The following is a 26,808-nucleotide window of genomic DNA, read 5'->3' as shown; positions in this document are numbered from 1 at the left end:
ATTCTTTCAGTTGACTCTAGCTGTTTGGATTGCTTGCAGACTACCTTGGGGATATACAGTGCATGATATACACATTCTGTGTTTCCCTCACCTCCCTGCAGTGTCCATTCAGTGACTTTGTGGCTGTAGGTGCCCCGGCCTGCTCCATTATAGGCTGCCACCTCTATCTCATAGTTAGTCCAGATGATGAGGTCCTCCAGGAGCAGGCTGGTCTGGTCAGGGTTGGTGATGTTTTTCATTTGACAATCAACAGGGAGTCCCGACAGACAGTACCTGGCAGCAGAGGGGGGAATCAATAGACAAAGAGAGAAGAGACAGACTTAAATACGAATATATTATGAGAAGAAATGAGGGAAGGGGGACTTTTAACAGAAGAGAAACCATGCGGAGCAGATATAAAATGGTTACTAAAAGGGAGGTGACAACAGATGAATGGAGAGGAAGGTATTTAATTGGCACCAATTATTCTATTGCAGCAGTGAGCGAGAATGAAGTGAAATGGAGAGGAAGAAAAGGAGCTGACATACCAGTTATTATCACTTCTGAATGGCTCTGGCCCAGACAGGCACCTATCCCTGGGTAGAAATTAAGCAGGTTGTCACGCTCTTCTTACCTGATGATGTAGCCTTGGAGCGGACCATTCTGATGGCTCTCCGGGGGTGGCTGCCATTGGATCATGATGGACTGATTGGTGCGGCCACTTGCAATGACTGTCTGAGGGGGGGCACTGGGAGGCTCTTCGGGGAGAGTAAGTCTGGAGTGGCAAAGAAGAAGGATGTAAAAGAGAGGTGAAATAAGAGACTAAAAGAGAAAACATGCATTAATTATTGTGAGTTTCTGCATATTTCTATCCCATTTCATCATAGACATCATTTCGTTATAAAGCTGGCTTTTCTGAAATAAAAAACACCATAAAGGATAGTTGGTATGAGTGTGAAGTGTCTTTGTCCAAAACATATTCTCTATACTGCTGTCCGCAGAGGGACATCTTGCTGTGGCATGACAAGGATCAAAGAGGCCTTGGTGAAAATGGAGCAGCACAATACAAAGACAGCAAGTGAGGGAAAGATATAAAAGAACAAGAAAGAGCGATCCAGGCAGACTTTTCCCTTAAGTCAATTTAAGATGACATCTTGATTTCTTCCCAGTGCACCGGAGCAGTGCTCTGGAGGAGATGAAGCAGAGTGTTTAGGATCAAAGAGGTGTGCCCAAGAGATGCCTTAGAAAAGCCCAGTGCTCCCTCTGACGCTCAGTCACCCTCCTGCGGTGTGCTCTTGTCTGGGCACATTCACACACCAATACAGCCCTGTGAATGAGTGTGCAGTGCAGACAGTGCATGATGACTTCCAGTTTGCAAAATGTTACTTCCTGCAGGTACAATAGCTGCAAACATCTTGTGTTGATGTGGACAAGGTCACAAAGTGTTATGCGTATTTGCATTGTGATAAGCTCAAATCGAGTGTGCATGAATGATTAGGACTGCCCGGTCTTGCTAGTCAGGAGAATTTACTTGAGATTGGATGCTGTGTGCAGCTCTGCCTCCTTTAAGCCTCTCTGTATTTCAGTCTTAAAGCACAGCCAAAGACAGTTAATAGAAGGGAGAGAAACGAAGTTGGGTCAGCACACCCATCAAGTCTTCACAAAGCACAATTTCAGCTCATTCACAGTTTTATCTTGAAAAAGGCCCGTCCCGCAGCCGCTTCATCTCTCACTCATTCCCACAGGAGTGAAGACCAAAAAGTGGACTTACAGGAAATAATCACAGGGCTTTCTATTGAACTGCCAAAATGAGGGAAGGGCGGTGGGGAGGGGTGGTGGAGGACGGGTTGTTCTAGAACTGTGAAAGCCCTCGAAGTGCAAAGCTGTTCTCACCGCCAGCATCAACATTAAGTTGCACAGAAGAGCTGCAACATGTTTAATATGCAGAAGATGCAGAGCAGCAAATATGCGGTACCAACCGGTCAGTCTCCTTGCTGAACTGGCCTCGGCCCACGTCGTTGACGGCACACAGCCGGAACTGGTACGAGCGTGCAGGGATCAGGCCACTGACAGTAACCCCAATGGACTCTGGTTCAATATTGGCCAGCAGCACCGTCCAAGGGGCATCTGAGCGGGAGAAAACAGACGGAGCTCTGAGCAACAGCAAGTGAACGGTAAATGACCTTGTGAGAACATTTACATTCTAGAGATAAATCTCCTCAGCAAAACTTTAATTTTAATTCAGTGTTATCCCTGACTATTACTGCTCTGCTATTATTGCTCCATTGTTTCATTTTCAATATTATTGCTGCTACTGATAAAAAACAAGTCATTTATTTTGTATACACTCCCTTTAAATATCAGATTGAAATTCAATTATCCAAAAAGCAGATCCCATCTGCATCTTCGGATTCATTTTCTCCTTAATGAGTTGTCATCCTCTCAGTTAGCCTGCGCTGCGATGAGAAATAGCTCAACTATTTACTCTCCGTGGGTGAGGGTATTGCGGTTTCTTTGATTTTATCATCCAGAGGAAGCTGGAAGTATTGGGCATCAACACAATTTTGTTCCCCTGATCATTCACAAGGAAGGCAATTGGGCTGTAATGATTGCAGAACGTAAGAGCGGACTTTACAGCCAGTTTCAGGCACACAATGGAAATATATTACAATAACAAGGCTAGCAGATACATGCTTTCAGGGAGTATAAGAAAACAATATTGCCTTTAGAAAAGCAAGAAACAAAAGCAACATGCATTGTTAATGATCACACTGAAGCACTCACTATTCTCAGAAACCTCCAGGATGTAGCGGATCAGGGGGCTGTTACCATCGAAAGCCTGAGCCCATGTGAGGTTGATGGCCCTCTTCTCTGTGGTGCTCAGAACTGCTATTGGGTTTTCAGGAGCATGTGGCAGCTGCCTGCATTTAGATGTGTGTGTACAAGGGAGGGAGAAATGATAAGGAGAAATAGAATCAGACAAGAGAGGCAGCAAATAACGGAATTAAAGAGCCAAACTGAGGGCCTTGCATTGTAAATATTAGAGCGTTTGATGGATTAGAGAGAAGAGGAGCGATAAACCACCACAGTGGAGAAAACATCCATCCATCATGTCCCGATCAGACGTAAATAAGAGGGGAAAAAAATACAGAAGGCAGGAGAGGACAGGGGAGGCGTGAGGCAAAATTGCAGACCTGACTCTGAGGTGGGCGCTACGGGAGTCATTGCCACCCACTGAGGTCACCCTGCAGGTGTATGTTCCGATGTCACCCGACCACGTTTGGGAGATGTGCAAGGTCCCGTCGGGATCCAGCCGCAGGCGGGGCGAGGTGTTCACGTCAATCACAGAGCCGCTCTTCTCCCACACATGCCTAGAGGTGTACAAGTAAACGTAGGAACGATTCACAAATTGACACACTCTGAAAACGCTGTGTGTCTGTGAGTGTTGTGACAGAAGATCCGTTTGCTTTGTGTCAGGTCATACAGCAAAACACAGGAGGTGCTGACACCGATGAAAAGCTTCAGGAAGTCTGATGGCAGAGTGATTTGAATCTGAAAACCATCTCTCTCTGTCACACACACACTACTGCACCTTTCCTCCATGCATTCCTCTCCTTGTCACATACCCAACTGCACATATGGAACCCCCCCTCCTTACCCACCAAACCTCTTTATACCCCCACACACATGCACACACTCAGAGCTCCTGTGATTAATTGCGACTGTTCGGGCTTTCCAGCTAATCTCCTCTGTGTTGCGTTTAATTAAAGGCGCTGTCTGAAGTTATTACTCTGTTTACATATTCATCTGTTTACCCCGCGATCTGATCAATGCCGTGGGCCCACAGGTGACAGGCACTCTAATCACTGGGCTCCACAGACATCATTTCGCTCCCTCAGAGACAGATGCATGTATACGCACTCTATCATGCTCAAGACTGTCTGAAGAGTGAGGCAAAGCGATGGACTAATTCCTCAATCAGGCTCTAAGAGTTTTAAAATCTTCCCATAGGAGGTCGTCTAAGGGTGGATAAACACTATAAGATCTCTCATAGATTTCATAAACTAATTAAGCACGACGAGATATCTGAGCTTGTTCTAAAGATGGAGGTTGCATCAAGAAATAGTTGCAAAAGAAGTCTGACATTCATCAAAATTGTATTTGATGAAAGTAATAGACTAGAATTGCACAACATATTGCTTCTGGATGTGATCATTACCTGACAGTGACACTGGGGTCATGGGTCCCACCGCAGGTCATAACAGCCTTCGTCCCTTTGATGACACTCTGGTCCTGTGGTGGTTTAGTGATGCGGGTTCGTGCTGCGAACACACACAGAGGTTGTTATTCAGGGAATGTGTTTGAACAGCGGATTGAAGAGAGCTTACTGGACTCTGTCTCATCCTTCACTCAACGTCTCTCTGAGACAGGGTGAATCATACAGAATTTCTGATGGGTGGAGTATTTTGCAAGGCTTTCAGGGACTGATAATGTGAATTTATGCAGTAAAAATGAGCACAGGAATGAGTCATTAGACGATAGTCAGAATATCTCGACAATGACCTCCAGTATCCATGTACTTACTGCAACTTCAAGTAAACAAGTCATGGATTTTAAAAAAAAAAGGAAGTTTCTTTTCGTGATTTTTTCCATTTTTCCCAAAGCTCAGACTCATAGTTTTCAGTATTTTCCACATGTGCTGGACAAGGTAGGAAATAAAGACACGGGGGGGGGTTGCAGGCTGTAAAAACATTATGAATGATGTGCAGAGTTTCTGTTATTCTCACCCCAGACAACTAGGTCGGATGAAGCCTCGTCGATGCCTCTGGAGTTACTGGCCATGCAGGTGTAAGTACCAGCATCAGATAGGTGGGAGGGGCTTATTAGCAAGCTGCCCGACTCCAACAGGGTGAACCTGGGCAGCTGGACCGAGCCACTGGCTAAGACACGTTCACCTGCAAGGAAGGATATCAGTGATTGATGGTATAGGATGGAGGAAAGGAGACAAAGAAGGAGAGGGGAGCAAGGAGAAGGAGGGATTAGGTTATTGGAGAAATGTCAGGAAAAACAAACAGAAAGGAAGGCAGTGCAGCAAAAGTGAAGAAGTAGACTTGTTTGGGAGGAATGCATATTCTGAATCCTATCCATAACTCTTGTCTAACTTGCAATGCAGCATAATGAACCCCATGCTGTTGGCCCACGCACCTTTCTGCCAGGTGATGGCTGGCCTTGGGGCTCCTGAGGTCTCACAATGCAGGATGACTGACATGCCGTCAATCACGGCACTGTCAGAGGGACCAGCGGTGATGTTTGGAGCGATACCTGCGAGGGGAAAGGTTCAGTCACACACACAGAGATACAAACACACACGCATGCAAACAAAATGAGGTGAGACAGAGGTGATAATGAGGGACATAAACAGCTTTCTCCCTAATAAAGCAGACGGCAGCTGAGAGCTTAATAGACTTGACAAAAGGGGCGGCTGTCAGGTCTCATTCTCAGGGACAGCTCTGAGAATCTGACAGGGCGCCTCCGTCTCTCTGCTTCTCCTGCACATTCTCTGATTCAAAAATAGCCGATAATTGCCAGAGCATCCAAGGTGACAAATCTGTCAATGCGAAGAGATATATAGATAGATGGGTGTAGGAGGCAAGACAGAGAGAGGCAGAAAAGAGGATTAGGGAACGAGAACAGTGGAGCGGATTTAAGAATAAAAAAAAGGGAGGGAACAGAGAGGGAAAGATGAGGAGAATTAAGCAGAAGACGTGCAGATAGCTTTGAAAATTTTCCAAGGGGACGTACTAGTAACAGCTAGGTAGGTGTTTGTCTGTATCTCTCCTCCGAGATTGCGAGCAAAGCACTGAAACATCCCGGTGTCATCTGGCAGGAGACCGTTGATCTGTAGACTGCCTCCTACCAACACCCTGTACCTGGGGATCTTCACAGGGCTGATGGGCACGGCATCTTTGTACCACACTATGTCTGGTTGCGGTGTGCCTGCAGAGGAAGCAGAGGATTAATTTTTTTCCTTGTAACTGTGACCCTTTTTTTTCTTTTCTTGCTCCTTCACACATAGAAGAGTAGAAAGAAAAACAAACACGGCTAACCTCTTGCCTGACAGGGGATATCCACCACCTTCTCCATCTCTGCGCTGATGTGACTCGGTGGCTCTTTAACAAACAGAGGATACTCTATTTTGCAGAAGAAGAAATATAAAACATGACTCTATTAAATTCTTTAAAAACAACTCAGAAATTCTCACTTTTTCTTGTTATCATGGCCCTTCTCTGCAGGGTATGCATAGACAAGTACACCAACTCAATCACTGTAGTCTAAAATGGCAACAAAATGTTCTTTCAACATGGGAGTTAGCAAGCTGATGCAATATTTGGGTGATTTAGGCACAGCTGCTCTGTGGAGTTTAAAATGCAAACTGTGGGTTATTTACCAAGAACATGCAGAAAAGCCCCAGCAGTGACTGAGGGGACGCTGCTACTGCGGAGTGAAGCCTCGCACTCGTAGTAGCCGCTATCACTGACTGCAGGCAAACTGATCACCAATCTACGTCCGAAATCTCGGATCCCAGTATTGACCACCACTCCATCTTTCCTCCAAGTAATATTCATTTTGACGAGGGGTCTGGAGGAGGGAAAGAAAAAAAAGATGAAAAGGAGAAAAAGAGAGCGATAGAAAGAGAGTCTGGTTTTTAATACTGATTCATATTCTGTTTCAAGGTTACAGAGCACTGGGGGAGCAATGCGATACATCTGTCATTCTGATTAAGTCTTTGAATTGGAGATAATAGTCAGGATTCAGGACCGGAATGGCGCAAGATAGGGAGAACAGAGTGAAGCCTTGAATCAAAGGGAAGAATAGATCCGAGGTGCGAAATAAAAGACGAACAAAATACTTTTCTATCATGTTCAAACAAAGGATATCAAGATTTATTCAAATGAAAAATACCAGACGGCGAGGTAAGAGATGGTGGGGTTGTTTTGATAATGCATGCATTTATATCTGCATCCTCTGTATTCATGTGCGTCTGTGTGAAAGTTTACCTTGCATTTGCAACACACTCCATGATAGCTTCGTTCCTCCCCATTGTTACGCTGGTGTTCTTGGGTGGGATGATGATGGACGGGGCAATGGGGTCTGCAGGTCCTCCCACATCTATCACGCATGGAGGTAGACAGAAAAAAGAAGTGAAAAATCTATAAACTCTATGCACACCTCAGATTAAACCTGTGCATGTGCCTGATACAGTCAATTGAGCACGACCAGATCCTAACATGGAGACTGACAATCTGTCACTTCAGCAGCAGGTAGCCAGCATGCTATCAGCCAACTATTAACACCCCTGTCTTTACTTTGGATCCTTTTTCTAGTGCACACAGCGTTTCCTGAGCACGGTGTTAGCCCAGGTGTTAGAAGCCATTATGTAGCATAATTGAGACAAACACAAAAGGCGATTAAATGCAGCACCATCACTCACAGGTTTCACGGAGCCTCCAGCCAGCCATCGATTCACTGCCCTCAATCAGTGATCTCTCTCTGAATCTGATCTCATTTTCCCCCACCTCCCCTGAGTACCCGTACCACGGCCTGTGCGCTCCTATGTGTTTGACTGATTGTGTGTCTATACAGTGTAGTGCAAGTGTGTACAGTGTGCCCAAGTGCAAATTTTTTTGGAGCTACCCCAGTTTAATAGGGTTCCTAATTCAGTTTTTAGAGTCATTGTTGTTATTTTGTGCCACATCATTGTAAATCACACCCTTTGAGGGTGATTTATTTGTTTGATCTCAGCAGTGAAATGATAATGCTTCCGCCACAAACACAGCCTGAATATAGGACTAGACCTCCTGATGGGTTCGCTGTTTGGTTCTGCTCCCCATTTGATTGCTTCATTGAAGTCTCTTGTGCTTCAGCTGTAGAGTTTCAATCATGATTTCAGTCCCATTGAATTTTTACAAAATCAGTTTAATACAGTGCAATGAGTAAAAAAATATATTTTGTGCTATTTCTTCTTTGAGTAATGCATTATTTATGGTTCAGGTTCTGAAACTGATACCAATGTTCACAGAAGACAGCCATCTTTTATGGGTTATCCCATTTTTCTGATTAAACTGGTTTGTCCAAGAGCTGTCACAGTATACCAGCAATGATGACAACTGTCTATTTAAAAAAGATATATTGATATTGATATTGTTAAAAAAAAGAAAAAAGCATATTAATATTGTATCAGTATTTATTTAATGTAAGAAGCAGTAGTGGTTCTTTACACTGGTTGCACTCTGCCATAAAAGAGAGGGAAAATGAAGAAGCAGCAGCAGCAGAAGAAGAAGAATAGTCAGCTAGAAAGCCTCTAACGCTGTATGTGGCTTCTACTGCATTGTAAATCACATGCATCAGTATACCTTCAAACTCAAAGGTGCTACATCCAGCTGGAGGGAGTTTTGTTTGGATGGTTTGTGGCGCAAAAGTGGATGAAAGTATGAATGAAGAGGAAAAAGAAAAGACTTGCGGTTACAACAAGCACTGGGCAGCAAAGAAGACCTTGGGTGTAGCTGGGCAGCAGCGACTGAACATAAGCCTTCTGTACTCAATGCCATTGGGAGTTTTCAATAGGCCTCGTAGCTGAGCATGACATAAAGCAACATACTATTAAAGAGATTCACACCAAGGCCACACTAGCGAAAAGCGCAAGCAGTATTTTTTTTGTGTGTGTGACATCAACTGGGAGAAAAAGGACAAAACCGCAACAAGTGATATGTATACCACACTGTAAAACACAGCCTCAGCACCACTGACTGTCTTGTGAAGCTTAACGGAGCCTCCTTCATGATTCAAATGTTGTGATTAAGATGTACTTTTGGAAGAACAAAAGCTCATGAGATGATAAAATGATTGCGCTAAATGTATTAGCACCACAGAAAGTGTGAGACTTCTTGGATATCTGTCTCCAACTGAAGGTGAACCCATCTATTTTTTGGTAATGCCTGGAAAAAGAGTTTCAAAGGACTGTGAGAGGTCAGTAAGGGGGTTCCAGGGACTAATTTATTAAATAATTTCATGACACATTGACAGAATGTTAAGTTTTTGGTCATGGTTTAATTTACTTCCTGTAATAAATTGTTCTTAGATGGTTCTCTGTGGTATAATTTGTCAGTTTGGGGCTGTTTTTTGCAAAAAAAAACAGAGGTTAATTGATATAAACTTATGGAGTTAGTAAATCAAACGCATATTTAGTGCTCATTCACTATACATTCACACATCATGCACACACTGCTGTGGCACGGAACACCAAACAAAATATATTCTCCCTCATTTAATTGTGAAATAGCTGGCAACCCAGAAGACAATAAGACGCTACTTTAGATGATTCACATGATGTCACCTGTGATTTTGCAGCATCAAGAATAAAAAGCAACAGAGGACAATATGAACTTAGTCAAATTAAGCTGCTGCTGACATTTTACTGGCGCATTTAGCAAATGCATTTAACATTTTAAAAGTACATTTGAATTAACCCCAAAGCATATGACATACCTACACACAGACTGCAAAGATGGTTCTTTATGGTTGCCTGAAGTAAATTCAGCTGGTACAGTAAGTGCTGCACCCTAACCCTTGAATGCCTTTTAATATATCTGATAGAGAGAAAATCTGGAAAGGTAGAGACAGCAGACCAACAGAAAAATATGTGTTTTCAAAAAGATTGGAAATACTTTGTGTAAAAATTTAAACCATGAAATATACTCATTGATTGATAAGTGAAAGCTCCTGTGAGGAGGACCTTTGTGTTTGTATTGATGTTGGCCCTTCCCTTTGACAAAGTGATACCTTCTATATCTTTTGTCTTAATTGTAACCAAGTTTTCTGACAAAAATCTCATCTGGCTTTTTTGAACAGTGAAAGGTATCACACATCATGCGTATGGGGGAAAAGTAAAAAGAGTTATTATTCTCACTGTGTTGTAAATTGCCTCATCTGACACCTACTTGCAGAGGTTACAGGTATTAAAAAATATCATTTGGACATTGTCAGTCTTTTGCTAATAGCCTGGTTTGCTTTGGTAGGTTATACAAAGCCATCACTGTTCATTTCAGTCTGTTTCATGACCAGTTAAAATCTCCCCACAGGAGCTTAAATATGTATCTATGCTTTAGTCAGCGAAGAGGTTTTAGGATCCTGCTAGACCTCCTATTTTATCTATTTCATTGTGGCGGTACAAACATTGTTCTGAGGGCATTTCGACTTGATCATTAATAAGCACACTGAAGAACAATAAATCAGAGGAAAACCTTTTCCTCTTAAGTCATCAGAGGAGCCAAAAACAATAAAAAAAAAAAAGATGAAATCAAACAGCTTCAATGCTGCTAAGGTCCAAAGGATTTATCAGGAAGAACCAAAATCGCATGGATCAGAAGTTATTGGCTGAAATATAAGATCATAGGCTTTTGGATGATCCATATAATTTGTGTTGCCTAATTAACACAAGATTATTTCAAAAAGTTTGATTAGGGGGATTCGTGTGGTGTCTGAGCTCCTGATTTAGTGGAAAAAAGTACACAAAGAGAGAGAAGGAGGAAAAGAAGTGATGGGGAATCTATCAGAACTATTATTCAACTTCTACAAAGAAGAGAAAGAGATGAAGAGAAGGTGAGATTTTCATTAAAAGCACATAATATTTAAATTGAAAGGCGCACTGATTGGAATAGTTGGTACACTCTAGCTGAAGCAGTGAAAATATGATGTGGTGATATGTGTGAATGGTTCTCTCTGTGTAAAGTCCCGATATGTAAGACATGCTTTGGTGTGAGTAAACAAACAACCTGCTTATTAAAGGCACTGTGGGAAGTTCTGAACGGATTGTGAAATAGTCTCACTCTTACACTGATTCCTTTTCATGAACTACGTAGCAAAATGAGATTATCAGCGACCCAATTGGTGATTTCTTTACACTGAATTTTAGTGCCTGTGTTCGGGATGGATTTTCTGTGAAAAAGTCGACATTTAATAGTCACTCAGAAGTGACCGTATTTAGAGCTCTGCAGAGAAGTTTGGCTGTGACTAGTAAGCTAGCAAGCAGGAGGAGTTTTTTTCCTGAAGATAATTTTCTTTTAACACAACGTTTTGTAACACCAGAGCACACACCAAGACACCGAAGCTGTGGCGAGTAACCAATATCTGATCATAAGCTAACTAACAGTGATCAATCAGAGTTTACAAAGTATTGTTGTAATAATTTCAAATGGCTATAATCAATTAATCAATCTGCATCTTGTAAGAAGTTGTCTTGAACAAAGAAAAGTAGTGTCAAAAGAAGATTGGTATTTCATTTATTTGCTTCCTTAACAACTACAAGCTTCAGCAAGGACACATCTTTACGACAGTGGGTGATGGTGCTCATGGGAAATGCAGTCTCCAACTACCAATTTTTGTCAAAAGGGGTCACCAGAATCAGCTCGAAATGAAAGCTCCTCACAGTGTCTTTAAAGCTCTTGGGTATGACTTTCAGTTTCTATCGATTTTTGGCCCCCTGTGGGCATAGCTGCACATCCTATTCTCTTTGCTTAGTCTATGCACAAGGCAGAATTGTCTACAAAAAACACTGTGAAGAAATACCTCAGAATCCTGAGATCTAAAGTATGAACAATACTGATGAAATCTTTGCTGGATATTGTCTAACTACAACATTTTAAAATGTCCTATCTGGACATGTCTGATCTTTGAAATGGGCCAACTTTGATACTATCCGATTATGGAGATATGTTATTCTTCCAATGTGATTGATCCTGTATTGTGAATGACTTGCATATTGCATCACTGCTGTCAGCTCAGTATTTTAATGCTTCAATGACAAAGAGAGATGATAATGTAATACTCTTGCCAAATCCAGTCCATATTTTTCAAGATATGGCACACAGGACACATCACAATATATGAGGGAATCTCAGCTCAGTATTTGTCGAGATATAAAGCTCCAGATACGATCCAGATTCTTGCAATATTTGACACAAAGCATGTCCAGATTCTTAGGAGGAAATCTCACCCTGCTTTCTTTCACCAATCAAATCTATCATTGTGAATGCTTGCTGTTGAAAACATAAAAAGGCTGTTTTCCCAGTGTGCTGTGAATCATCTGGTCTTGTACATATCCTCTTGCATTGAGTACAAGCACAAACATTTTTTTCCGCCATGATGCTGATAGTCCTGTTTGCTTTCATGGGTCATAAAGAGGCATCCTTCTTGTTTTCAATCTATTTTACCCCCAGTTAAAAGCTCCTCACAGGGGATTTGAATGAACTTCTGCAAATTCTACAATATTCGTTTGCCAATAACACAATGAAAAGTAGGAATCCATTTGACTAGTCCAATAACTCATTTTGTTTTTTACAAGACATGACTGGTTCCTTGGCAGACACTAATTAATGTATTGCAGTTTATAGACTCTCAGTGTTGAGAATACTTGAAGTGTGTAATCTCCTAATTAAAAGGGAAAAGTAAACAAAGTGGTGATCTGCATAGCAAATTTTTGCTACTAATGTCACCATATTGTTTACATGTGTCCCTGTCCACAGACAATAGTAAACCGAAATCGATAATAGTGAATTTTGCACTCTAAGAACTAAAAGAAAAACAAAATGTCTGCCCAGTTGGAGCATTAGCCGCTGTCAGTTTGCTTTTTACTATTAGACTCAGTTGTGTCTCATTTGTATGCTCCCTCTGGATCTACACTCTGTCCTCTGCTGCATATTTTCTCTCTGCAAAATCGCTAAAATGAACAAATCCAGCCGTAAGAAAAAAAACCTTATTGACTTTCAGATGCAAAATACTTGTGTGATCCACAAGGCCGGTCTCAGAGAGATTCTGTGATATCAAGTCCCCGCAGATTGCTGTGTCATGCGTACTGAGCTCGGAATTACAAACACTGTATTAATGGCATGATGAGCTGAAGCTAGAGCCAGAAAGATATTAAAATGTGCAGCACTACATTTGAACAGGTTAAAAAATCTCATACGCCAGATGAATAATGCAAATCATAAGGGATCGTGTGTTATCTTTTCTCCAAAGCTGGAATGTAGGTGGTATAAAATCTTATCCTAAATACTAAATTCACGGTAAGAGGGATAATTTTTTTGACTTTGTTTCGAGGTACGATAAAAGGGAGGTGACTGGTTGAGCACATGATTCTATATGCATGCCAACCATGCATGCATGAAAAATGCCAAACCTTATTTAAAGTTCTGTTTATAAGTGAGGCTGACCTTCTAATCCCAAGTGAGTGTTAATGTGGGTGTGTGCATGTTTAAATCATCCCCCGTTCGCTCAGTGTCATTTTCATAAATCTACTTTTTGCGAGGAGTGATTAAACTGAAGGTCCTCTTTATAGGGCCTTTGCATCCAGGCAGTCAAAGAGATGCTGCAGGAGCTGGAGCTGGAGCTGGAACACACCTCATGATCGTAATTCACTGCCTGAGTCGCAGGTTAGAGGAGTAGAAAAACAAGAGCTCAGCTATTGTGGTGAAGGTAAAGGGTAAGATTACATCTTTTAGGCAGGAAGAAGAAGGGATGATGAAAGGGCGTACCAGTAGAGGGCGGTATCTCTGTTTCTACTGTCTGGCTGAGCCACCTGTTGCGTAGCTGCTGTGTTTCATGTGTGCTCAAGTGAAGCATGATATGAGATGTGGAACTTTTTATACTGTCATCTGCAGCAACCTGTTGATGCAATCTGCTGTTGACATTAAAATCTGTCTGTCGCCAAGCAGGCAAGGTAGTCTCTTGCTTCAATATGTGCATTTGCACGTGCCTCTGCTAGTGTGTGTTTCACTGTGTACTTACTCTCCACTGTCAGTACGATGGGCTGACTGGTTTTGTTCTCCCCATTTTTGTCGTTGACCGCCTGGGCGTAGTAACGTCCCGCATCAGGGGCCACAGTGGACAGGATGACCAGCGTGTTGTCCAGCGTGATGGCGCTGAATAAACATTCATGCAGACTTTAGCTTGGCGTACTTTCAAGGACACTGCAATGCATTACAATCATTCCCACAAACACACACATGACCTCAACCTTAGCTTAATGAAGACACAAGAAGCACTTGGTAATGTTGAATATAGTGAAATCCAACTGGGATCACAAATTTGGCTCCCAATTAAACACACATCTCCAGTCAACAGTAGCATTGAAAAATGTTGCCCCTGAACACATCAACCTGCATGCACACACACAAGCACACTCATATCATTAAAACAGTGAGAAGTAGTTTCTCACAGTCAATAAATCCTGAGGGTAAACTGACTCACACACATGTATGCATAAATTATGCCTAAAAAAGAGCTCACAAAAACATTTTCTTATGAGCGCTTCTATCTACAAGGTATCGCAGTGTCTTAAAGGAATAGCTCAGAATTTCTCCCTTAGTTTTATTCTCACTGTTTCTGCATAACTAGGGTATTAGTACAAATTTGACTGTAATTATAATCACTGTTGAAACCCAGGGGGTTGAGATCAGTTAGGCTGGTCTTGTGAGATATGGTAGGTTCATAGAAGAAGCTCCTCAGTTGGATGTGTGTTTTTTTCAGCTGAAAAAGAATTCTAATAAATCTAGACAAATTAATTGGTCCCTCAACAGCTTTGTGGAGCTGATGAACTTAGATGTCTACATATTTGAAGTATATTTGTAAGATGTAACTGCACTCAGAGTCCATTTTTAAAAGACTTGTCCTAGTATATAGATATTAATAATTGCTAAAGACAGGCACTTAAAGGAGAAAATCACATACACAATTAGCTTTTTTTCCACAATTTTGTTACATTAGCATGATGTTAGCTCATCTGTGTCTGTGAAGAGTTGTGCCTTATTTGTAATTATGACCAGCACATTATAAAACAAGAAAACAGATGAACACAAGTGGAAACTTGCACAGGAATTAGCAAAAAAAACCCTCTAATATCAAATTTTTATGACTTTTTAGTCCCAGCAGCCTTGAGAGCGTCTGAGTGTTGGTTAGGCTGATGGTTTGAAACGTCTGAGAAGGCCCCATTAAACGAGAGCTGACGCTAAGCACACAGCAAGATTAGGCTCTTCGTATCTGCCGGCATCAGAGCGATCGGTTCAGGATAAAAAGACACTCTCCTGGACAATTACCAGCTGTATAGTCAACAGACACTTCTGCAAACACACAAACAACACACACACATATGACTGGGAATATCAATGTGGCCTGACACAAAGCGAGCAAACAAGCAGTAAATGCAGAGTGTCCTGTCAGTGCCTCTCATTGTCACAGAGAAAAGCTTCAGCGCTTCACGTCTGATAAGAGTCAGCTGCGTGGTAACCAGCTCTGGAAACTGGTTCAAACATTCATCGAAGAGGTTGATTCTTTATTTCAATTCCCCTCACTGCCTGGGCTGCATTTTTGGAGCCCTGCAGGCAGACGATACACGCGCCTGTCCGACCTTCAAGCCGGTGCATGCAAGTCGGGGTAAAAATCTTCATGTCAGTTACGACATGGTAGAGCTCGCTGATGAATAATCAATGAGGAGGAGGTTTCTTAGGAGTTGTATGCTGCCTTCCTCTAGTTGCCTGGATGGCAAAATTAATCTCAGGTGATTCCTTTCAACGTGTGTCTTCAGGTAAACTGCATATCTTAACAGATATGAAGTCAACACACATTCAAAAAGAAGCTGACACACTAACAATTGAAGCACACCCATACAGATGCACAGTCACCCACAGAACTCCCATTGTGCACATTCAGCCTCACATACATTATCACCACATGCACATATAGTGTGAACACACACCCTTTCACACACAAATCCACCCAGGGGTGAGCGCTGTCAGTCAAACATATCATCAATTGAGGCCTTTTGTCCAATTTTGTCTAATTGGTTCCCCTGCTGCCTGCTCTATCGCTACCCTTCAATCATTCTGCCTCGCAGAGTCAATAGGGGCGATATAATAACCCGCTTTATCACTGAGAGGTGATTCAATGATGAATACAGGGCTTGCGCCAAAATTCGATCATCAACCCCCCGGCTTAACTTTGCTTGTGGTATGCAGGGGTTTTAGAGAAATTCTGTGAGCAGTATGGGCCATTTCAGAGGGGGGGTGTAGACTCACATACGGCTGCTGGAGGGAATCTTACGTCCATCTCTGAACCACGTGATCTGGGGCCGGGGGAAGCTGTGTATCCGTGGTGCGTGGAGGAGAGCACCCTCACCCTGAGATACAGTTTGAGACCTTTCGCCCTCCACAAAACCACCCATATCTAGAAGTCAGAGAGAAACGTTTTGAAAGAAAAGGAGAGAAGGAAAGTTATATATTAAAACTAGCAGAGAAACTGCTGCCAAAATGTTGCAAAAGCATGCCAGCAACAAAGAAGATGAAAAAGGAGAATTGTCATTATTACCCGGTCTTGTACCTTTTTCAAAACCTAAGCTTCTTAACTGAGAGTGACTCATCCACATGACAAGCCTTCAACAAAAACACTGTCCTCCCCTTATTCTGTCAGTGCTGCAGATGTATGGAAAGAAGCCCACACTTACAGGCAACCTGCACTTCAGTGCTGCACTGCATTATAGCACCCACTCGATTCCTCACAATGCAGCGGTAGTGGCCAGCGTGCGCTCGGTCCAGCGTTGGGATCAAGTACCTAACGGCCACACACAAAACAAAGTGCCATTAGTCATCATCAGCATAACAGACAGCGACATTTGTCATCTTGCCGCTTTTTGTCCCCCCACTCTCAAGATGCTAAATTAATCGAGATGTTTCACTGGGCACCTTAAATGTAGCTTAAAAGGCATTCTACTTAGAGCAGCCTTCAGGTGTGATGTGATGTGATTTGTTGCTGATGTACTGCTGGCTGGTAAACAGTAAACTAAAGGCAGGAAAATGTATTTTCAAGGCTGGCCTTGGAGCCAACAGCAACGGCAGGAGCCTCTGACTGGCAGGATTCACAAACCCCCATTGTTTTCTTGTGTCTCCAGTCAGGTGAATTAAATCATACGAGCACTTCTCACATGTGCTGCCATATATGTCTGTCTATCCCCTGATGTGCATTCATGTTAAATGGGCTGCGTGAAATGCAAGCGAGATAACCCCAGAGCAGAGTCCCCTTTAATTGGTTTGCCACAGCCACTAAGGAGTGCGCAGTCTGCCCCTGCCATGTTCCCCCCCTGCACTGCAATTCGGATAAGGGTAGTGGTGCTGGTTGGGGGTGTGGGGGGTGGTTGAAGGGGTGTAGGGGGTCTGATTAAATGGATTCCAGTTCTCCTCTTTGATCAGGGCTGGTGAAGAATAACAAGCAGAGGGCTGGCCTGCAAAGCAGACCCAGAGACTAAGCCACGTGAGAGCTCAGCCAAATGCTGAGTAAAAAAAAAGGAGAAGACGAGGGGTGAGAAGAGAGGAAGAGGGAAGATTTGAGAGAGGGAGAAAGATGGACAGGGAAAGGAATGAGTGTGTGGATGAGGGGGGTTGTAGCTGGTGATAGCAATCAGGCAATGCCACCAGAGAGTGTCCGTCCATATCTAGGGGACGAGGCAGACAGTGAATAGAGAGGGCAGAAAAAACAACTCGAATAAAATAGAGACTGACTTTATTCTTTGGATCTGCAACCTGTTACACTCTAATACAGTGTCATGTGTAATGGACACATATATACACACAAAGAGTAGCCTTGTTAGTGCAAGGTTTTCTCCTGCCACACTCTGTGCTGTTAGTAAAACTGTTTAGCGTTTTGTTTACAGGCTGAAACAAGTGCCCAGAAGAACTCCCCAGCCAGGGAAAGAGCATTTTACTGCTGACATCGCAGAGTAGGCCAACAATCACGCTATACAATCTGATAAACAATATGCATCGTGGAGTTTTGTTGCAGGCAATGATAGTTTGAACAAACAGCAGAGAGTAGAATAGTTATCAGCTCCCACCATCACTGAATGTTGAATACGGTGTGAGATACAAATCGGAATAAATCTGACAATCCCCCGAACGCAGGTTGTTATGTCTCAAGGGAGACATGCAGCCAATCGGTGTTGAATAAATCCATAGAAATGAGTCGCAAAAATGAATAAAAATGAGCAATTGAGCTATTAGTTGCAATTAAATGCCGCCAAAATGTCCTTGTGTAGTAAGCTAATTATAGTTGATGAATAATAATGATGATAATAAAAAAAAGATAATAGAATCAGTTCAGGCAGACAAGGTTGCATTCCTCACCTGTACTCGAGGGAGAAGCGTGTGAGCTCAGTGCCATTGTAGATCCACTTGAATTCCAGGGGCAGCTGCCCTCTGCCATGCAGGTCAGGACCAGGCGGTTTCCCTCCAAATGAACCTGGGTTTGAGGAGGCTCCATCTTGAAATATGGAGGAACATCGTCTATTCAAAAAGACGGAGAGAAAAGAAGCATGAAAAAACGTGAGAATGATATAAAAATACAAGGAAAGACAGACAGAAAAAAAGCAGTGAGCAGTTTGTGAAAAAGGCAGTGATTCAGTAACCCCTCTGAGCGGACACACAACACAATTCCAGCAATTCACAGGAAATGAGGGCTCAGAACAAGCTATTTCCATTTTTCTTGTGCACTGATTGGGAACTTGAAGGTCAACAGAGAAGCCTGCCAAAAAAAGCACATGGAATAAGTTGTTACTGCAAAGCAGCTTACTCTTTATTTCATTTGAAACGCGCTGGCAAAGAGGTAGAGGAGCAATTTGTGCAGCAGAGGGAGTGTAAATGAACATGTCCATACCTCTAGATCACTAAAAGAGGATGGGTAAATAGAGGGAGCGAGAGACGGGGGAGGGAGAGGGAGATTGAAAGAGGATGGAAGGAAGAATAGACGGAAGGCAGATGGAGAAAAATATAGCAGAGATTGTTCACAAGCATGAAAAAATAAAAAGAACGCAAGTAAGTAGGAGGAAGAGAGTGTGGAGCAGGGAAGCCATGGGGGTAGGGGCGGGTTTAGAAAACACAAAGTTTCCCAGCCTTAAACCCCCTTTCTCTGACAGGATGAGTTATGCTCTGTGCCTCCCTTCATTTATCTTTATAGTTCCCTAATGCAGCCAGATTATACAAGCCCCATCTGCAACACTGCACACAGCCAGTGGAGCCAAAGAAAGCCTTTAAGGTGATACACAAGGTCCAGGGCTCAGCTTGGAGACAAAGTGCTTTCATTTGAGCTGATGAAATAGGCATGATCAGACCTATTGATCTGTCTGCCTCACCAGCCACAGGCGACACTGAGCCGATTGTGCCAGTGTTTGTGGCGGGCTAATTAAAGTCTGTATTAATAGTTGCAGTAAGCCGCCAAGGCCTGGAGCATGCCATGGTTCTAGGTCTTCCTTGCGAGCTGACTCACCCTAATGTCTGATTACTGGAGCCCCTCTTGCTGTCTCTCCCCACATCCATACACAAGCTCACACCAGAGATTTATGGAGCCAAAACAGAAGATAGTGTGGCGGAAGAGGGCGCATGCGAAGGCAACCTCGCCGTGCGGGGAAGAGGAGACAGAAAATTGAACGTGATTGAAACTGTAAATAAAACAATGACTGTGCACCTCTGTTTCACACAGGCACCCACGCGCTCAGTGTGTACATGGACACACACACACACACACACACACACACACACACACACACACACACACACACACACACACACACACACACACAGAAAACAGGACACACACACACACACACACACACACACACACACACACACACACACAGGAGCAGCAGCATACTTTCGAAAGCTAGAAGCTTACTCCCCAATCTATAACCCACAAGCACAGCACTCATAAACAGAGCCAATTTATTGTTCTCCGTTTCCAAAACCAGTCCTTAAATTTTTGACGTTTGGTTACAACAACAATCTCCTACCTGACTAATCTGTTCTTTCTACCTCCATCACATAAACCCCTTGAAAACAATCACTACCATACCTGACAGGCCCTTGAAACTGACCCCTGTTTGAGCCCAAATGGAGGAGCCATTCGCATTTTCCCCAAGCACAAGCTACTGGAGTGGTGTCTCTATGGTTAGTCCATCCACCGGTAAATGCATTTGTACTTGAAACTAACACATACACAAACATGCACACTCTAAGTACACACATATAAACACACACACAATCCCAGAATATTCACTAATACTGGAACAAATGCACACAGGCGACACCCAACCACTTCCAGCTGGTTTGAGGGCTCGGTGGCAACGTGCACTTAGCAATGCAGCTCCATCAACAAGCCTCCATTAGAGACCTGCACATGCCAAACCCAGACTCACATACTGATCGTCTGCAGCAAGAAATATACATAATACCAAGTTACTGAAGTGAAATCGCACAACTGGAATTGAGTGCATGGAAATCACTGCTGTGGTTACCTGTTTGAGTGCAATTTTATGTGTTCACATAAGTTTCTGCCTCAAACAACCCATTTAGTTGGACTGATTATAAATCTCGAACAGTGGCTTTCTGCAGAACTCCGTGACCAATTTTACATTTAGAGAGAAGAGTATAATTTTAGCAAGTGAAAAGAAAAGTCTTTTTGACATCACAAAGATTGTTCCGTGGATTTCTCTCCATGTAACACACAAGAGAAGTGAGCTCCTTTCCAATACTCAGCGAGAGCTAAAATTGCATCTGACCGCTAACAGTTCCTACTGCTGAGGCAAGGAATTAGATAGGACCAATTCCTCTGCACATGGGCTCTGGAATCTAATGAGTTTCCAACGGAGAACCACTCTGACCCTCATTGTCTTCTTCCTCTTCATCACTGCACTTTTGATCTTCACAGCGAGGCACCACGGTCAAACCCACCCATGTGGATCTTTTGAAGACTTATATGTGTGTCAGGTGTGGCTTCCCCGTTTTGACTGTTTTCTTTGTCTGTGAGTGCACGGCAGCCAAGATCAACACTCTAAATGTATGTGTGTGTTTGTCAACTTGGAAACATCTTTGTCTATTTTTACACATGTAGATCACTTTTAAAGACGCATACAGTGCAGAGCTCAGTTGATGTATACAGTATGTACAGTAGAAACAGCTTGTTGTAGATGAATGTGTTGTCACTTATGTGTCAGCCTGATGTGTTTGCCTTCACTCTGATGTGATCCATAATTTGTCTCACTTGTCATCTTGTATTAGAGCACAGTGACTTCATAAAACAGAGGCGTACACATGCCTGAAGACACAAACACAGGAATGAAGAAAACGGGGACAACAGGCTCGACTTATTGACTGGGGGACATGTGTAACGGCTGATTGGCTGTGCTAAGGGAAGGAGAAGCTGACATCCCTCATCAAGGAGATCGGGTTGGAGGCGTAAGAAAAGGAAGAAAGAGCTGTTGTCCCCTCCTTTACTGTGACGAACAAAGGGACCCTGGTGGGTTTTGGGTGCATGGTAGTGTATGATGCAGGCTTGGAATCCAGATGGAAAGCCAGGGGGCATCCTTCTGGACCAGGAATTCCTGCAGCACTATGAGGACAGATAAAAAGCCAACCAAACTGGGTCGACAGATCTAGGGAAGACCAAACACCAGCAAGGGAAGAGCAGGATGGCTTTAATGTGGCTGCTGTGCAGAGCATCTGCCTCCAACAGTCAAGCTGGACCACCATGGCCTGTTCACCACAGATATAAAACACCTTATTCTAACCTGACAGCTGAGGTTGAATGGTGGCATGACTCCAGTGGGGTCCCCTGCTGCTTACACAGAATTTTAATGGCTGAAAGACAAAGACCACAGGCGTCGGGGCAAGCTGTATAAACCGAATCCCATTGTGCTCCCCATTGCGCCATGCTGGCATGCAATCCCACAGACAGTGTTCACATTCCACTTTTGTCTTGTATCCTTTCTCCTGCTTGTTTTTGGGGCCTCACCTCCTTACCCCTGCTCCTCTCCAGCAGCAGGGAGCCCTTCCTACCTTCTGTTTAATCCTCAGGCACCTGTGTTTGAGCCAATGTAACCACATCCTAGGTGGCACTCGGCGCAACTGTATCACTGAAACCCAGCGATAAAGTGGAGCCCCTGCCAGTTGAAACGTTTGGAGGTCTACTCTCTTGATATCTGCTTACTCTTTCTTCAAGTCTCACTCTACCTCGCTATCTTCTCTCTCTACAACCTTTTCTCCTTCTTAAACGCACTTACACACAAAAAGGAACACTACTTCCCTGCTCCTTACACCTCCTCCAGACCACACCGTGGTGCATCATGTCACCTGGGAAAATTTAGAGCTATCATTTAGCCTCTATGATCTGACTTTAACGTGCAGGATGGGTCATGGTTAACACCTCTGATGGGGGTTATGCAACAGTCATGGAACTGACCTTGGCCTAGTAATGGGATGGTGTGTTGTGCGGTCAGTGGACGGAGGTTAAAAGCATCTTAAAAGCTGATGAAACACTTCCCTTATGGTTACACACATGCAACAAAAAAGTTGACACACACACACATGCACGCCGGGTTTTCTTATCTGAGTCATTTGTTGCTTTACAAGTTGATTTGAAGGATCTTCAAGCCAGGACATAAAGCTTTGTAAACATACACACACACACATACACACAAACACCCCTACAAATACTCACACCCCCTCCCCCCATGACAACACGGTCCGTCCTGAAGGTCAGGCTGATCTGTCACTCTGTCACAAGCTGCTGTCACCGGGACAACAGGCACCACGCCGATTTACACTCCATCACTTAGGTGAGTCAGAAAGCAGGCGGACACAAAGGGGAAGGGATTAAGAAGAGAGGGTACAGGAAAAGACAGAAAGAAGAAGATGGAGTGACAGTGAAACAGATGGTGAGAGATATGCAGCGCTTCGAGATCGGGAAGTGATATAGAAGCTGAACAAGGTGAGAGACTGAGTGTCGAGTCGGAGGGGGGGAGTGAGAAGAGAGAAGAGGAGGGTGTCCTCCAACACTAGGCAGCAAGGTGAAGCGACCCATTACAGCCGAAGCCAAACAAGCAGGCCAGGCTTGAAAGACAGGGAGGGGGAGATGGAGAGCCTCCATCTCCCCCTGCATTAATTTCCAGAAATGGCCAATGGATCAGCATCTGTATGCGGCCTGTGAGTGCCAGTCCATCACAGCTCGATATCTCTTTCCCCCTCCCAAAATGTACAGCCCCTTGTACATGTTTGTGCACCAATCAGTGGAACTACATTCTACACAAGATCCCTTGGCGTCTATGTTGCAGTAATATAGACTCCATGGCCCAAGAAACATGCCTTTAAAAGCTTGAACAGTCTTGCTCAATACTCTGAGGAAGAGTTGAAGTAGGAATATGGATTTTCTTCTTAAGCTGGTTTTCGTTTTGATGATGCATCTGCTTTGATGTTGCAGAAAAAGTCCTCAGGTTGCCACAGATGAAATACTGCCAGCGTCCCAGCTGTGTTTAGTGGATCGCCACGGGTTAATTGATGTGTAATTGATGTGATTAATTGAGGTGTAATGTAGCGCAGTGACGAGTCTGGGATCCCACTCGCTGTGGGGCTTATGTGTGCACGTGTGTGTGTGTGTGTTAAGGTATACCTATCTGATTCTACTGCAACACAATTAGAAGCAGTAGCATCCAGCCAACAATGGAGATTTAATTAGAGTGAAGACAGAGCGGAGAGGCCAGTCAATGGCCAGCAGATTGAATTATTGGACACACACTCCGCGGGCAGCACAGACAAATTCACAGCCGCACACAACTCGAACACCCTCACACCCTCACACCCTCAACACACACACACCACCACACACACCACACACACACACACACACCACACACACACACAACACACACACACACACACACACACACACACACACACACACACCACAAACACACACACACACACACACACACGCTCTTTCTGTTTGGGATTCTTGCCTGTTTGCTTCGCTGCTCCTCTGAGTGTCTTCCCCTACCTTGCTGCCATGCTCTGCCTGTCTCAACTACCTTTTTCTTTTTGATTCCACTTCTTTTTTCTCCCCTTCTAAGTTTCCCTCCTCTTTCCTCTTTTCCCCGCCAAAATAATAGTATCCTCTATGTGTGTTATGGGAGTCTCTCTTTCTTGGCCGCCTTGATCTCTCCCCATACAGTAGTTTTTTTTTTGTTTTTTTACTCTCTCCTTGCTCTCTCATCAGTTGTCATCTCTGTCTCTCTGACTTTCACATATACTTTTCCTCTAAGCTCTCAGTCCAGATGCTTTCTCCATCCTTTTTCTGTCTGTCTGCATTGCTCCTAATTCTTTGTCCCCCCTCCCCCTCCCCCCTCTCCTCTCGCCTTGCTCCCTCCTCCCTGTAGCACTCTTGTTTCTGAGTCACTAGCAGTATATTGTATGGCGTACCGTGGGACGTGTCTGTGATATCCAGGAGCCTAATTAGCAAGTCCAGCTCCTGGCAGAGAACAAGGCACGCAGAGGAGCACAGGCACAAGGCCCGGCGTCAATTAATGAGACCTCACACACCCACAGCCACCGTTACACGCCCTCTGCAGCATCGAGTCTCCACTCAGCTCAGCCATGTCCATGGAACAGTGGGAAACAACCGCTGAACAACTGTAGCTGCATGTAAGAAAGTTGTGTGTCAAATCACCAAGGGATAGTCATAGCCTTGTAAAGACAAAGCACAGATTCTTGTCTGACGTTGTGACACTCTCAAAATGTATGTCTTGCAGCAGCGAGCTGTAAGCATTTTCTTGGAGCCAACAGATCAATGTATCACTTAGAAATGTAAGCCCGACACTATGGCAATTTCTTCCTTTCTTAGGACAAGATATATGAAAGTGTTTCTTGTTATGGAAGTGAGGTTTGCGAAGCTCTTTAAGGTAGAACAAAATGGGGAATGATCCAGGCTTCCTCCCGTTGTAGTGCGTGTGAGACTGACATCACAGTATTATTTCCCAGGTGAGACAGACGGCTTCTACAGTTTGGAAGAAGAAGTGAGTTTTTTTCTGTGCCAGATCACATACACGTCTTTTTCTAACTTTCTCTTCTCACTAGGGAAAAGGAAGACGGTGGTGGGAGGGGGGAGAAAATAGGTACAAATTTGCACTTGATCTTGGCGGGAGCTAATTGACCTTGTTTGAAAAAAAAGAAAAACAAGAAAAGAAAAGGAGACAAAAAAACATATAAACGACAGTAAGTGGAAGAAATAGCAAATAAAAAAAACAACAACCAGAGCAGCGGCGGGAATAGGAGGCGGGCCACTTTTCTCAAGGCAAGAGAAGGTTGGAAATAGGCCTAAGTGAATTTAGAAAGTAGGGCAAAGACTAATGGAGGAAAATAAACAAACGCACTGAAATGTGAATTCCACAGGGCCCCAGGTCATTAGAGTTAATACTGCGCGCTATGCCATCTGCTGCGATTGTTTACACTAGCCTGGATAATTAGATCCTAATTAGTAGATGGTATGGTGGGGGGAACATTACTTCACACGCACTGAGATGAAGATGATCGATGCACCTGCAATGCTGGTGCTGCCTGTCCATCCTGGGACCTCTGTGGGCAGCTTCATGAACAAGTAGCTATCAAAAAATATCTTGATTTAATTGCCCAATGCACCAGACAGGAACTGGATCTTCACACCATTAACATATAGATAGAGTTGTACTTTTTCTGGAGGAGAGAGTCATCTTTGCTTTCGACGAATGAAAACCTGTCAGCACCTTGTTCTCCTTTATCCTTCCTCCTGCATGAGCGTGTGCAGGTGTGTGCCCGTGCATGAACAAACTGTGTGAAGACACTCTTCCTTGTGTGTCTGTACCTGCGCGTCTTTAAAAAACAGACACTGCAATATTAACAGACAAAATGCACAGACTCAAACTGCCATGTCCCATCCGTGCCTTTCTCCCCAGCCGATCCCTTTGAATCTCTGAATTTAAGAGATACCACTGGCATGCTAATAGTGTTTTGCTAGGTGCGAGGTATCAGGGCGGCTGCCATTGTATATATGCGTGTGGAAAGACTGGTGATTGTGATTCTTATCAGTGTGGCAGGGAGCATGGGCGCCAAGCAGTGAGTGGCAGGGGCTGGTAGTAATGCTAATGGCAGAGAGCAGCTGACAGAGAAAAGAATTATTATCTCCCTTCATTACATTTACACGGCCTGCCTGTCTGTCTCACTTCCTTCCTCTGGGAGAAGGCGTGAACAGCAATCAGTATTGGCAATGCTTTATTTACCTGTTTTGCAGAAGACAAACACCTTCTCTGGTGTCAATGCATCATCCATGTCAGGATTGGGATCTCGGGAGTTTCTAAAATTGACAATACGTCACAAGAATTCGATTGAGCAAAATGAAGGATAAGTTAAAGATAAAAGATGAGTAGATGTAAGGAGAGTATGGAGGATGAGATGAATGTTTGTTTTTTCTTTATTTTGCTAGGGGCCTGAGGTGTTGTGAATCAGGATCATCACCTTTGTGAGTAGTGTAGCCTGCAGGAGCTCAGAGCCCCTGTCCCTAATTGAGACCTCTGGAGTGTGAGAGCTGACAGAATGGAGCTTGTCACATCACTGCCTCTCCACACCGCATTACAGGGAGGCCCTCTGACCACTATTTTCTCCCATCATCCATGCTTGAGCACCAAGTCTTGCTCTGTGATGGTGTGATAGCCACCCCATCAGCCCCAAATCACTTCCTCAAGATGGATCCTCAAAGCTGCCAGCCTCGTATCCAACATCCCGCCAGGCCACATCTGTGACCTCTGTGGCATCCTCACAGACGGAAGAGTCTTCTTTGCCCTTTTCTGCGTCTGAAGTGCACATGCCCCCCCATCCCCACCCTCAAGCATGAAGAAAGACAGAGGAGAAACACAGCTCGGTGGTATTGTGTGAAGTG

General features: G+C 43.8%; 1 protein-coding gene across 1 annotated transcript in view; it reads right to left on the bottom strand.

Annotated features, from left to right (window-relative positions):
• The window catches only part of sdk2a (sidekick cell adhesion molecule 2a), a 100,768-nt gene that overhangs the window by 28,270 nt on the left and 45,690 nt on the right, over positions 1-26,808 (bottom strand). Inside the window, 17 exon segments of the mRNA XM_034672929.1 lie at positions 92-273; positions 614-754; positions 1,959-2,106; positions 2,764-2,900; positions 3,174-3,350; positions 4,199-4,301; positions 4,767-4,934; positions 5,185-5,301; positions 5,782-5,976; positions 6,087-6,170; positions 6,428-6,618; positions 7,038-7,149; positions 13,822-13,955; positions 16,107-16,254; positions 16,532-16,638; positions 18,204-18,267; positions 18,270-18,362. Of these exon segments, the coding sequence (XP_034528820.1) occupies positions 92-273; positions 614-754; positions 1,959-2,106; positions 2,764-2,900; positions 3,174-3,350; positions 4,199-4,301; positions 4,767-4,934; positions 5,185-5,301; positions 5,782-5,976; positions 6,087-6,170; positions 6,428-6,618; positions 7,038-7,149; positions 13,822-13,955; positions 16,107-16,254; positions 16,532-16,638; positions 18,204-18,267; positions 18,270-18,362 (2,301 nt within the window).

Source organism: Notolabrus celidotus, chromosome 20, assembly GCF_009762535.1.
Source record: "Notolabrus celidotus isolate fNotCel1 chromosome 20, fNotCel1.pri, whole genome shotgun sequence".
Classification (NCBI taxonomy): Eukaryota; Metazoa; Chordata; class Actinopteri; order Labriformes; family Labridae; genus Notolabrus; species Notolabrus celidotus.
The sequence above is the reverse complement of the archived record's forward strand: the minus strand, read 5'-3'. Positions and strand labels throughout refer to the sequence as shown.